At 35.9% G+C, this 14,341-nt stretch overlaps 1 protein-coding gene across 1 annotated transcript in view; it reads right to left on the bottom strand.

Annotated features, from left to right (window-relative positions):
• Positions 1–14,341, bottom strand: part of Mdga2 (MAM domain containing glycosylphosphatidylinositol anchor 2) — a 702,900-nt gene that overhangs the window by 80,726 nt on the left and 607,833 nt on the right. Inside the window, exon 9 of the mRNA XM_038337153.1 lies at positions 9,971–10,240. Coding sequence (XP_038193081.1) covers positions 9,971–10,240 — 270 coding nt within the window. The remainder of the gene's footprint in view (positions 1–9,970; positions 10,241–14,341) is intronic.

The following is a 14,341-nucleotide window of genomic DNA, read 5'->3' as shown; positions in this document are numbered from 1 at the left end:
AAACTACCTATCTCTTTTTTTCATTAACTATATTTATTAAATAAGGATATAGGCACTCTCAGAAGCTTCAGCATCTTTTTATATGCTTTATTGCTGTAATGATGTATAAATTAAGTAAAAGGTTGGGTGATGTGGGATTCCCTTCTGTATGCTGTGAATACCATTGGTTAATAAAGAAACTGGATTGGTCTGATAGGATAGAACAGAACTAGGTGGGGAAAATTAAACTAGATGCTGGGAGAAAGAAGGTGGAGTCGAGGAGAAGCCATGTAGCCCCACTGGAGACAGACGCCGGAACTTTTTCCAGTAAGCCACAGCCTCATGATGATACACAGATTATTAGAAATGGGTTAAATTAAGATATGAGTTAGCCAGAAATATGCTTAAGCTATTGGCCAAACAGTATTATTTTTTTTTGAAGGGTGTGGGGAGAGTCTGTGGAGGGAGAAGGAGGGGACTGAGAAGAGGGGAGGGAGTGGGAATTTGGATTGATATTTTCTTTAAGTAATAAAAAAGGAAAAAATATAAAATTAAAAATAAAAAATTCAAACTACCTATCTCTATCCCAAACTACCTTCTACAGAGAAACGACCAGGAACACTGCAGCTTCCTCCTGGGAGCTGTGAGAGCAAAGAGAACTTACTTTAAATTTAATTCTCAGTGTTTAGGACACCAGGAAGTACCCGATGGCAGGCTCATAGTCAAGGTCAAGATTGATAAAGCCACAATCAGAGATTAGCAAAGCAGTGTTTCAAGCATCCCTGACTTTGTTCCACTAACGACATGACCAGGAAAGCCTGCACAAACCTGGGGTCGTCTAATCTGTCAAACATTTACTCTCTCTTTCCTAAATCTTTATATCTTGAGAGTTTTCCTCAGCTTAACTTTTTACTGCTCTGCAAAATTCTTAATAAGGTGTACCCTATCCTCACTCCATCAGCATTCAGTGGTGTAAGCAGTGACCTTGAAGCCGCTCTTCCCAGTGGACTTTGGGTGATTCTGAGTATTCAGCAACTATGAACCTTGTGCCCTCCCACCCCTAATTACCTCCTAAGAGCCCCAAACTCCCATAGCGCTAAAGCTTTAACATATGAATTTTAGAGGTGAAACAAGACAGTTCACGGTAGAGGGTCTGAAGTTCATGTCTTTTTGCCCTGTTTCTGTGTATATGAATTATTTACTCTCTTTGTCTTAGTAGTTTCAAGATACAGTAATCATTTTTCCTGAGTAGAAATGTCTATCACACAGACATTCTTGTATGTTGGACCCACATATTGAGACCTGGTAATTACAACTTTCAAATTGACCTTAATTGTTAAACTCAGTCTTTACCCTTACTGTATTCTGGCAAGTCCAGTGTCTTGACACTGTGACAGGAACTCATCTTTGCTTGGAGAAAGTCCAGGAGTTTATAATGAAGATAAAAAAATACAGAGTATTTAAGATATCATATTATTTCTGTGATAATAATTTTTAAAATTAGCTTAGGTTCTAATTCAGATATAATATGAAATATGTGTACCTCATGATGTTTTCTAGAGAAGATTTTTTTAAAAAAATGATGTAGAAACTTGAATCTATAATTCCTATGCATGTGTTGGTAATATTTTAAAGTAATAACAGTAGTCTCATTAGTCTATTTTATAATTTTAAATAATACCTTTTATAATTCATGGACAAACCCACATTTATTTAGATTAATTATCAAAAATTAATTCCTTTAGTATTTTTAAAACAGTTACTATTAAGCCATGTCTAAAAAAAGATTGATGATTGTATCACAGGCTCATTGAACTTCCATTATTCAAAAACAGATGGTCCCACCTTTTTTAAAGAGAGTACATCATATATGGAGGAATATTGTATTTTAAGAACTACTAAGAAGTATTCTTATTTTCTATTTAAAAGTTACCTAATAAATCAGGTGCTGGAAGAAACACTTGGACTCACTAGTATATTTTATCATTTCTAAATAGAATTCTAGAATGTTAATTGGAATTCTGGCCCTGTAAAAATATTTGACAAAGATTTTTTTTTTATTTAGAGTTAGTATAATGAATAAAAATGGAAATTGCTCTTTATTTTCAAAGTTTAAATTCTCCACCCTTCTTACAAGTTGTGAATAGTTTTTAAACAACCTTAAATTGCTTATTTTAATTTATTTATAAGAATTATATACTTAACAGAATGCTGCTAAAAGATGTCATGCCAAAGATCAAGATAGATTTTCATCTGGTCATTTTTCATTAAATGCAGAACTATAAAGCAAGAACAAATTTTAAAACTTTATGGAGAATTAAATTTTTCTTTGGTTTTATTTCTTCCCCATTACTTTACCAGGCAAAGGAATTATAACACCCACTAACCCATCTGAGGGGGCCTTCCTGTCCCCAATTATCCTTGGTGCTTTAGCTTGCTCCTTTATTTAAAACACCTCGCCCTTCCCTTATTTCTTCAGTTTAGTAGTAGCTGATATGCTGATACTGAACATGAATAAAATGGTGGTTTTTCTATCAATCTTGCCATTTATGAAATGAAAAGTTAAGGGCACACAATCCTTAAACAAATACTCCAAACGAGAGAGAAAATTAGTCACAGCTGCACTTTTCTTGCTAGCTATTAGCCTATTTACCATGAATGTTGAACGAGATTAGACTGTGAAGGAAGTCTTTAGTTAAATACTACACTAGACACAAGAATTTTACTCGGAGATGACTGTATTCGGAAGGTGTTCCTGATGGTAAATGGTACTATGGGTGGTATGCAAACTGTAAGATGATGTCCAAATACTTCTTTGGATAATTTTATACTACTGAGTGTAATAGGAAACTATGATTTTTTTCTTTCCAAGCTAACATAATGTGGCAAAGGTGATTGAAAGACACCTCTGTGACTCTGTTACATTGTATCAGATTCTATTTTGGAGTGCCTGAACTGAAGATTCCTCTTGCTGGTTCATGAATCACATGACCATTCAGGAGAACTAGCATCTTGGTTATGCAAGCATTTTTCCAGAACTAAATGTAACCTCTGGTCCCGGGCAGTGTATAGCAAAGTCTCTAATATTTACTGGATATTAGATGTCATTTTTTTTCTTTTGTTTTTCAAGACAGGGTTTCTTTGTGTAGCCCTGACCATACTGGAACTTACTCTGTAGACCGAGCTGTCTTGAACTCAGAGATTTGTCTGCCTCCACCTTCTGTGTGCTGGGATTAAAAGTGTGTATGCCACCACCACCCGGAAAGGACACTCTTTTAATAAAACAGAGAAGTATGGAAAGAATTCCTTCACTTTGCACCTCAAGATATGAGCATATTCCTTAGTATATTCCAGAACAGAGAAATGTTAGAGTATTGACATTTAGAAATTAAGTTATGCTAGATTTGTATTGCTTCTTGCTGTAAAATTTATATATGAAAATGAGAAGTAACACATTGAACTTGCTATAGTTTATCAGTGAAATCTCTTAAGAATCTCTGGTTGATCATGAAAAATCATCTGGCATTAAATGTGTCTGCTCCTATATGACAGGAAGGCCCAGTATTTTGTTACTCAACAGTAATAGATAACTGATTAACAATAGCTGAGAGTAATTTCAAAGATAAACCAGAAGATCCAAGATTTTCCTTTACAAACTTGATTAATTTCATTGCGATATTTTCAAAGATAGAACCTTTCAACATCTACAAGAGATGGAGTGTTACTCATTTCCTAAAAAAGTCAGTACTCACAGCATTTATGGCAGGTACAGCAATGATTAAGCCACTTTCAATAAAGAGGCATATACAAATATTGGAAAAGCCTCAAGAAGAATTAGATTTCACTTTCATCTCAAATGAGGGAAAATTATGAGAATTCCAGAGGCCGTTAAGGCAATGGGATGTGGATTTGATGGTGGTTGAGCAATAGGAAGGAATAGGCTGTAGTTCAGAGAACTCTGTAGAAGCACTTTTACGTGCGTTTCGGAAGTAATACATCAGGTAGAAACCAGAGTGAAATAATTTTCTATTCCATTTAAGTTATGATTACTTGGAGAATATCGGTATCTTTAGATGCTCCGGAAAATTCATACATTACTATATAAATTAGAAAACAATATGTTATCACAGCCTATATGCTGCCAACTGACTAATGTGCCATCATCATCATAGTGTATGAAGGCCAGTCTAGAAGAACACACAGGATTAGTAACTCACAATACAGTGTCAGCAAAAACAAAGGAACAAGTCCTAAAATGATTTGATCTTTCATATACTGTTATCTCATTTGAAGTGACTTTGAAGTGTCTTGTAGAATTGAGGGAGGGATAACTCCTGGTACTTTCTGTGAGGTTTGAGTGAAGGGGTTGAAGGATGACAGCAATGAAACACTTCTGTATCTCCCAGGACATAAAGAGCACCAGTATTTCTCACATAACTGTAAGAAGGAATTTCTAGCAAAGCACATCCCATGAATATAGACGTGGAATGGTAGTATGAAAGTATCCCAAAGACAGTTAGGTCCTCACAAGTAACACAGGAAGAAAATTACGCAGTTATAAGACTGGCAAAGGCTAAGAAAATATTTTTCTAGTTAAAGTATCTAATCTACCATATCATACTTTGCTGTGGAACAATTCTTCTTTACACTGTGATATTACTCTCATTGGTTAATAAAAAGGTGACAGGCCAGTAGCCAGGTAGGAAGTTAGGCAGGAAATGCAAACCGAGAAAGATGAGAAGAGTGGGGAGAAGCCAGCAAGCCGCCCAGGAAGCAAGACATGCTAGAGGACAGGTAAAGTCACAGGGAGATACATAGATTAATAGTAATGAGTTAATATAAATGTATGGTTTAGCTAGTAACAAGCCTGAACTATTGGCTGAGAATTTAAAATTCATATTCTGCCTCTGAGTGGGTTATTTGGGACCAGGCAGTTGGAATAGGAAATATCCATTTACAACATTCATTATTTCCCCATAAATACTTTCAGGATTGTAAAACTTTCCTCAGATAAGAACCTGTTACATAGTCTTCATACACAACTATAAAAATGTTTATGCTAATAAGAATACCCTGCATGTCTAGTGCTACTATACAAATTTTTAATGAATGTATAATTACATCATTTTTCCTTTTCCTCTTCCAATCCTTCCCGTGTTCCATGGACTCTTGCTCTCCATTAAATTCATGGCCTCTTGTCTCTTTTTATTTAATTGTGTATATAATATTTAATTGTATATATATATGCATACACACATAAACATATTGCTCAGTCTTGATAATGTTAACAGGATGGCTACTTGGTACTGGATAATTTTTTGAAAAGGATAATTTATTTTTCATGTTTTCCTTTTAAAATATCTAAAATGATTTCCAAATATTAAATTCCTAATTTTTTTATAAGTCTAATTGAATGTATTTTCTAGAAACCAGAGGATGCTCTATTTTCCCTTTCTAGGCTAAACATGAAAACAATGTTACTTTTAATTCTTATGTTATATAAAGTAGAGTAACAAATACACAGGCTCTCATACCATCATCTACATTTTATTTAAACAGCTCATCAAAAGTTAAACTGAAAGCTTTTCTTTTTGATGTGTGATTTTAAAGTCTGATTTCCCTCACATATGCAAATTTAAACAGTTTTACCATCATAAGACTATTGAATAATTACAGAGAGAAAATGGCTAGAAACAACATGAGAAATCACTTAGACCTGTCATCCTGATTGCTAAGTATGCAAGAGTAGCAAACAGAACATTTGATAAACAAATCATTTGGGATCTCATAAACCAGTGTTGTATTTTATTACAAGTAACAGGATCCTTCTCTTATAAAGAAGTAAAGTCATGTCTTTCTTCATGTCTGGTACTCTTGGTATATTTGGCTCATAGGCTCTTTCCCATCTCGATAACTAAGCTTCAGGAGATTTCTCCCCTTGATCATCTGATGAAATTGTGATGACATTATAATACAGAGAATATTACTAGCTCTTTGCTGATGAGTTACATAAATGAATATATAAAACGGATGCCATCTGTAGGTTAAATCTCTCAGGTTGCTTTGATCTACTGACTGCTAGTTCTAATCTGGTTCCATTAGCTCTACAGAAGACAAGAATAATCAGAATGCACAGCTCTGCTGAGTCATGAGAAATCTGATTAATCGTTATGAAGACACTCAACACAGCAGTCCTTTCTTAAAAGCCTTGCCGCATTTTTAAAGAGAATTCTTTGGGAATGCGATCAATGAGATACATGTGTTAGTTATCTAAGACTACCATTAAATGCTCTACAAACACTGTGCCTGTGTTCTGGCTGTGAAGGACAAACAACACCCAAAGCTATGGTAGAGCACAGCGCCCCTCCTGCTGAGGCTGTGGAGGAGCATAGTTGCTTCTCTTTCAGTCCAAGTGACATCAGAGCTTCTTTGGATTGTCTTTACAATAAACAGCTCTTACTCAAAGTCTGTCCTCTTCTCAGAGTTCACTTTGTCTCTCCCTTGTGAGAATATGGAAAATTACATTTAGAGCCCTCCTGCAATAGCCAGAATATTCTCTGAAACATCTGAACTTATCTCTCGTTTTTTCTTAGTGTGTGGTGTAAGTTTTGAGTTACCAAGTGAGTCTATAGACACAACCTTGTGGCCATCCATTAGCCGGCTGTGAAATGCGTTGTTCATCTCCAATCTGAACTAATCTTTATCTTTGTTCATACCCATTTCCTTTCCTAATTAAAACATGAATTTACTCTATGTAATGGCGCTTTGCTTGTATTTTAATAAATAAAACTTGCCTGAGGATCAGAAAAGTAAAACAGCCACACTGACCAGCCTTAAAGACCACACAGCAATAACATACACCTTTAACCCCAGTAGCCACACCAGTTTGCCATAGAGACCAGATGATGTATGCCTTTAAACTCAGTGGCGCACACCTTTAGTCCCCAAAATAGGAGTATAAAATGGGAGGAGGCAGCTCTCAGGGATGCTTTGCTTTTTGGATCTTCAGGTTGAACCCCCATTTCTGACTGATTCTTTATTAATCATGTTTCAGTTCTAGTTTTCTTTCTTTCAATAAAAAGTGTTGTTATCAATTCACCTATTTAATAACTAAAGATTTACCATCTTCCCTGGGTCAAATTATGTGCTAGGATCAAATACAGAAAGATACCTAGTCATGTCATAAATGATTCTAGGTGTTTTAAGCACTTAAGAATACTTTCCATAAGTTGAACAATTTCATCATGGTATAATGTAAAATTCCATTTTCTCTCTCTGCTATAATGGCATAGAACTGTTTATTAAGATACAAATATGATGTCTATGTCCTGATATAAAAGCATGCATATACACATATAAATATCTATATAGCAACTTAAAATTTCATGTTTACAAATTAGTTAATTTTACTACACCAATGTGTCATATTATTCCTAAAAACTTGTAAAAATTCCCTAAGTAAACATGGCAAACACCACCAGATTCTTTACCCCTTGTTTGTCTCATGTTAGTTGAGAATTCTGAGTTGTCCCTAACTCCTGAGGGATGGTAATTCTAATATAATTCAGTAGGAGAGCTATACTCTCTTTCCAAAGCACTTCCATGGGCACTTATGAAAATACCTACTCTCCCTTGTATTTCCCTTGATTGTACTTTACTTAAAGTTTGATGTTTTCCTTTTCTGCTTTTTTTTAAACACTTCATCTTATGAGGAGATCTTGAAGCAATAATGTTGACCTGAAGTTTGAAGAGCACACACCACAAAAAGAAAATAACACCTGTGGATATTTCCTTTCTCCCTGTGAGGAAACTCATAACAAATCTATTCCTTTCCATGGTTATCAAAATCCACTTGCTGCACCCCACGGATGTGAGGTGGAAGAATGGAGCTTAAAGTTTCTTCTGGTCTCAGCTTGTCCTCTACTTTTCAAAGAGAATTTGGATCACATAAGGAGGAACTAATGAAAGCCTTACAGAAGCAGCATGTTCCTAAACCTGACAGTCGGCTAAAGAACAGTATCACTTTAGAAAATTGGAAATTATCTAAGGCCAAAAGAATTGAAAAGCTTACAGTTAATTTTATGATGTCTATTTTTTAAGGATTAACGGATGAAAGTCAGATTCTTCATTTGTGTAAACATGAGAAAATTAATTATCTCAACACGATTGAAAGTAATACATAGAGAGTGACTAAGTGGGTCATATGGCTCAGCATGGAAGGTCATTGGGAACCAACCCTGACATCCCGAGTTCCATCCTAAGGGAAATGAATCCTGCAAGAAGTTCTCTGACCTCCACATACATGAAAGGTGAACCATCTTCATACAAGTACAAACAAATGCACAAAACAAACAGACAAAGATGAAACACTTTTTTAAAAAAAGATTATCAGTAAACTAGCTGATTGCAAATCTTCTCTTAAATAACAGACAACATTCCAGTCCTTATTAATTTCACTACACTGACATTTCCCTTCTTCCCCCAAGCTAAACACACTGTCCTAGGAATTTTGGCTTTGTGTTAATAATCTACTTTAAGAATCAAATGATAAAAGGCTTTTATTGATATGAACCATAATAAAGGCTTGTTAAATCAAAAGAAGAATAGTACAGAGGAGAAGACTGCTTCATATTCCTTGGTAGACAAATGATTTCATCAATCTAATATGTTTTAGGAACAAAATTGGTTCAAAGGAAATCCAGCTTTAGTGTCTTTGGGTTTCTATTATTGCAACAAAACACCATGACCCAAAAGCAAACTGGGGAGGAAAGGGTTTATTAGGTTTACACTTCAGCATTGCTGTTTATCTCTGAAGGAAGTCAGGATAAGAACTCAAACAGGGTAGGATCCCAGAGGCAGGAACTGATGTAGAGGCCATGGAGGGGAGCTGATTTCAGGATTACCTCCCATGGCTTACTCAATCCACCTTCTTATAGAATCCAGGACCAGCAGGCCAGTGATGGTACCAGCCACAGTGGGCTGCACCCTTCTGCACTGATCACTATATGGAAAAATGCCTTATAGTTCGATCTCAAAGAGGCATTTCCTCAGCTGAGGCTTCTTCCTCTCATGTCTCTAGCCTGTGTCAAATTGATACACAAAAACTACCCAGTACAAAGAGATTATTCAAAATCAACACTTAACAACCGGATTTCTCACTAATGAACAAGTTTTCAGTCTGGAATATTTTCCTCTTTTTTTAACAATAGCTTTTTAGAGATGACACAGGGGTCAGCTTCTTTATTCACTATCACAAAAGTTCTAACTGTTAAATGTAATTTTACATAAGACAAAAATAACATTGAAAAGGTAATTTTCTTTTAATACATTCCAAAATTCTGGCTCAAAAAATAGCAAAAGAATAGATTTACCATAGCATGGCGAATATCAGAATACTTTCAATAAGGGTCTAAAACTATACAGCATGAACATACAGTTGTTAACAGCATCAAAATATATTAGTACTTCTCTCTGTTTGTCATACTTAGTATAACAGTTTATTTCTCTGCCACAAAATATTTGAGAACATGTGACAAGCCAAGACCAAACTCAGACACTCATCCTTGGCCACTAAGAGGTAATAACCAAGTAAGGAAACAAAACATTGCTCCTTCTAATAAAAAAATGAGAGCGAGACCACAAGTCACAGCTTGCAATCTTATCTCAGAGCTACCAGTTACCACAATCAGTTGTGTTATTACTGAAATGGACAAACAAGATCAGGAGAACTTGCTCTCCTCATCTGAATTCAGCGAAGTATCTGTGCTATTTTACAGGCACAGGCATTGTTCTCACCAGAAAGACAGACCTGCCTGCCCTGAAAATAATCAGATAGAAGCTGCAACTACAACAGCGAGATCACAAATTTACACACCTATCTATTCACGAATTTCTATTATCTATTCACGATTTCAACCAGCATTTGCATAAGTCAAAGGTCTGTTGCTCCAAAATCATTTATTAACAAAATCAAATTAATTTAGAATCCTACCTGTCACCAGAAAGCTGCATCTCCCTGCCCCGGCTTCATTTATGATGCTGCAGTTATAGACTCCGTAGTTCTCATTGGAAAGACTTTTTACAGGGTACTCTGTATATTCCTGAGAGTCAAACTGACCGGTCCGTAATAATTTATTGCCCAAACGCCATTCATAGGTCAGCACTCGTATTGGATAAGCTCTCAGGACCCTGCAGCTCATGGTCACACTTCTGTCCTGTCCTTGACGGATTTCCAAGAATGCTGGTTCCACAGCTGGGGGATCTGGGGAAAGATACGTTAAAACAGATGAAAGATGAGGCTTTCAAAGCAGAACTCTTATTGGCTATTCTGTTATGAAAGGGCAATTTTTAAGAACATATATTGCAGTGGGTGAGTATAAGAGGAAGGTGGAGAACGTCTAAATGGAAGAATTTCATCTTGAGCTTGGAAATAAGATTTTCTCATAGTGGACAGTCAAGGGACTTGTTTCTTTCCAAAGACAAACAAACAAAAATAAAACCAAAAAGAAAAACCATTTACAGGTAAAACAACAACAATAACAAATTCTTATTTCCTTCTAGCTGGTTCCAGGAAAAACATCATGTTCAGGCACCCATGAAGTTATGGATGAGCAAACAAAATCAAGGCTTCACATTAGCACAAGATTGTGAAGTAGAAAGTCTTCTATTTCATCTGTAAATTATAGTTACCATTTGTTGAGCTCAGTCTGTGGTCTGATACTTATTAGTTTATAAAATTAGTAAGAAAGATTTATAAATCAGTGTTTTAAATGGTTAGGTTTGATTTCCTTGTATTGAAAATCCACAATCCATAAAACCTAAGGACATTTTTCAAACTGTACCACACTTTAAGATGGCTTTTAATCCCACTGTAATAGCAGACTTATTTGAAATATTTATGATTTTTGTATAATTAAAACTTGATATATTTGTTACATTATATTTTTGATTTTGATGATGAAATTTGCGATACCCTATGTAATGTATAAAAATATATACATCTCATTGCTAAAAACCCAAAAGCAAACCTTTGCTTAACCATTTAGCAACCTCCAATTAAAAGTTACATTCTGAAGTGGATAATGTCACTGGAATCTGTGTATTCCTACACGGCTGAAATGTTTGGCGACTGCACCCTTAACTAGACATTTATGGAACTCCTGTAAATTGTCCAGTATAAAAACTGCACAGCTCCACCAGCACTCGGGAGGCAGAGGTAGGCAGATCTCTGTGAGTTCGAGGCCAGCCTGGTCTACAAGAGCTAGTTCCAGGACAGACATCAAAACCACAGAGAAACCCTGTCTCAAAAAACCAAAACCAAACCAAACCAAAACAAAACAAGACAAAAACCAACCAAACAACAACAAAAAAAGCTGCACAGCTGTACCTGATGATTCTTACTTCACACTGCTCACAGGTTTTGGAAATTGATTATTGTCAGTCTGGAATTGTTCTCACCCTATGTTGCCTGTTAAATATTTTCAATCTATTTTCTTGTTATCAGTCTACTGAATGGTCTTTCTTCTTCCTTTCAGCAAACATTGTTAAGCCTCTCTATCTATTCTGATTTTATCTATTCATTTTTTCTTTGTATCCTTTCCCTAAAAGCAGTATGGATTTTTTTCTATATACAAGAAAATATCCTGCTTTAAATGTATTTCATGGTATAACACTGACAGGTGTTTTAAGAATGGTGGTGCCTTTGTTTTATCTTGTAAGAAAGGAAAGACATTTAGGGTGCATACGCCGTAACAAAGGACATTCCAGGTATGAGAGTAGGGTGCATTTAAAGGAGCCAGTGAGGAAGGAATGCTCAGAGGAATTCAAAGGCACTACCAGGACCAGGGATGAAGCACCACCGTGACTCTGGAGAAAATGACAGTAGAAAGGTAGGAAAGTCTGTTCAAGGATTATTTGGTCTCATGTTACAGAGTTAGGTTTTATAGTCAGTGTTAGAAAAATTATAAAAAATAAAAACTTACATGATTAAATTTTTAGTCATAATATTACCAATTAGTAAGACAAATTTGTAGTAGTAAAAAGGGCACAAAGCAGAGAGGACAAGGCAAGTTGCAGAAAAATGACAGCATTGGTTAAAAAAGAAAAGAATAAAATGGTGAACAACTCTCTGTGAACTAAGTGGGAAAACAAGTGATTGCTTTTTCAATGAGGTGGGCGATGAGGTCAGTTCTACAAATGGGAAGAAATGAATGGGAATCTAGTGTTTAGTTGGCATGTTGATTCTCTGCATGTGTGAGTCACACTGGGAGCAAGGGCTTCCCCTATTATCCCCTATGGCACTAATTTACCTATTTTCAAACATAGAAGCTATTTCTGGTTATCTCTTCTTTTGAATCATTATTTTAGTGACTCATGGTTATACAAAAGTTCATATAGACTCAGTCCTCCACATGTGCTGGTGCTTCTGTATGACAGGGTGTAGCTCTTCCACTCAGAGGAAAAGAGAGAAGAAGAAACGTTGTATAGTGTGAGAGTGTGTTTTCATCGATCAGATCATGTCTGGCAAGACTGGTTAACTGAGTGATTGCCTCCTTATTTTAGTTGGGTAAATCTTGACACGTTTTAGCCTCATCTAAAAGGGTTTCGTAGCTTTAAATTTTTCTCTTGTAACTCTATCTTCTTTTTGCTCTACCTATTTCTCCACTGTACTTCAAAAATATGCACCTTTTAAATTTCATGAGTTCAGGTTTTATTACTGTAAACTCATCGTTATCTCCAAGGCTTCGCTTTAAGAGTCTATTTTCTATAGTAATGTAGCTAGCTACTCATACACTATTTATCTAGTCTTCGCATTTCACCTTTTGACTAGTTCTTACTCTTAAGCTTCAGCATCATTGCATTTCCCAGGCTCTTCTGACCAGCCTGTGCCTATCGTCTGTCGTTTCTGAGAGCCTGGCAACCGTCCCCGTGGCATTCAGCACGCCATCCCCTTACCTCTGGATAAACTTGTTCTCCTTCTGTATTTGTTTTTCAGGTTTTGACTTCTCATTGCCTTCTCTTTGATTGTTGGATTAAATAATTATCCAACCCTTTTCTTGCTGCCAGTTGGGCTTTGCCCACTTTTCCTATTATTTTGATTCCATAACCATGTACCTAGAGAAAAACTAAATCTGGAAACTTTCTCCCTCTTTGACTCATATCCTGACATATATTACCAGCTCGTGAATTTAATTCTCCCTTGCTTGGAAATTCTATTTCACATCAGCTGCAATGCTAACATTTCTATGCCCCGGTACATTAGCCGTGTGTTCCTTAATTTATTAAGGCCTTGGACCTGCGATCCTTTCCTTTGTTTCTGTAGTCACTATTCTGAACTTCCCCGCACATCTTTGCTTATCTCTATGATTTTTATATGCAAAGCATATTTTCATTATTAAAATGATTTTCCAAGGCACACAGTTTTATAGACTAGCAATTCTCTCTGTTTGTCATCACACAGTTCCACTATTTTTGGATGACCGTGCATCCTGTAGAAAATTAATTTCAAAGCCTTCCATTTTGAGCTCCCTTTTCTTCCACCTAGCTCCTTTCAAAATCTCTTTGTCTTTGATGTCTATGGTTCCATGTAGTGTTTATAGGTATGAGCTTCTTTTTAGTTGGAGGTTTCAATTTGATGTGCTTATAGCTGTTAGTTCACATTTGTCTTTCATCTGTGATATTTTGAAAAGGTCTCATCATCAGCTCTTCAAACAAAACTTCTTTTGTATTCTTTAAATCCTTACTTGATGATCCTTTCTCTTATATCTTCCACATTTTTAAAACTATTTTCTAAAGTCTTTCTGTTTGTTTTTGTTTTTTTCCTGTGTGTTAGTATTAATAAATTCATCTGAGAAAACACAATTTGTTAACTCTTTTTATAATACTACTTGATCTGCTAATTGTATTCATGGTGTTTTAAATTCAATAATTCATATTTAAACTATAAACATTCTATGCAATTCTTCTGCAAAGCTATTACACTGGCTAGCATGCTCAGACCTATATTTAATGTTCTTAACTAGTTTAAGTATAGAAATTCTTCTAGTGATATGTAATATAATCATCAGTCTGACTACAGGGCAAGGCCAGTTCAGGCAACCAGAAGGAAAGAGAAAGAGACCCACATCAGAGCACTGAACTGAGCCCCCAAGGACCAGATAAAGAGCAGAATGAGGGAGAGTATGAGCAAGGAAGTCAAGACCATGAGGGGTTCACCCACTGGGACAATGTGCCTGAGTTAATGGGAGCTCACCAATTTCAACAGGACTTGGAGTGAACGAGCATGGAATCAAACTAATCCCTCTGAATGTGGTTGACAGTTGGGGCAGACTGAGGGGCCAATGACAATGACACTGTGATTTGT

The sequence above is a fragment of the Arvicola amphibius genome, chromosome 7, assembly GCF_903992535.2.
Source record: "Arvicola amphibius chromosome 7, mArvAmp1.2, whole genome shotgun sequence".
NCBI lineage: Eukaryota > Metazoa > Chordata > Mammalia > Rodentia > Cricetidae > Arvicola > Arvicola amphibius.
The sequence above is the reverse complement of the archived record's forward strand: the minus strand, read 5'-3'. Positions and strand labels throughout refer to the sequence as shown.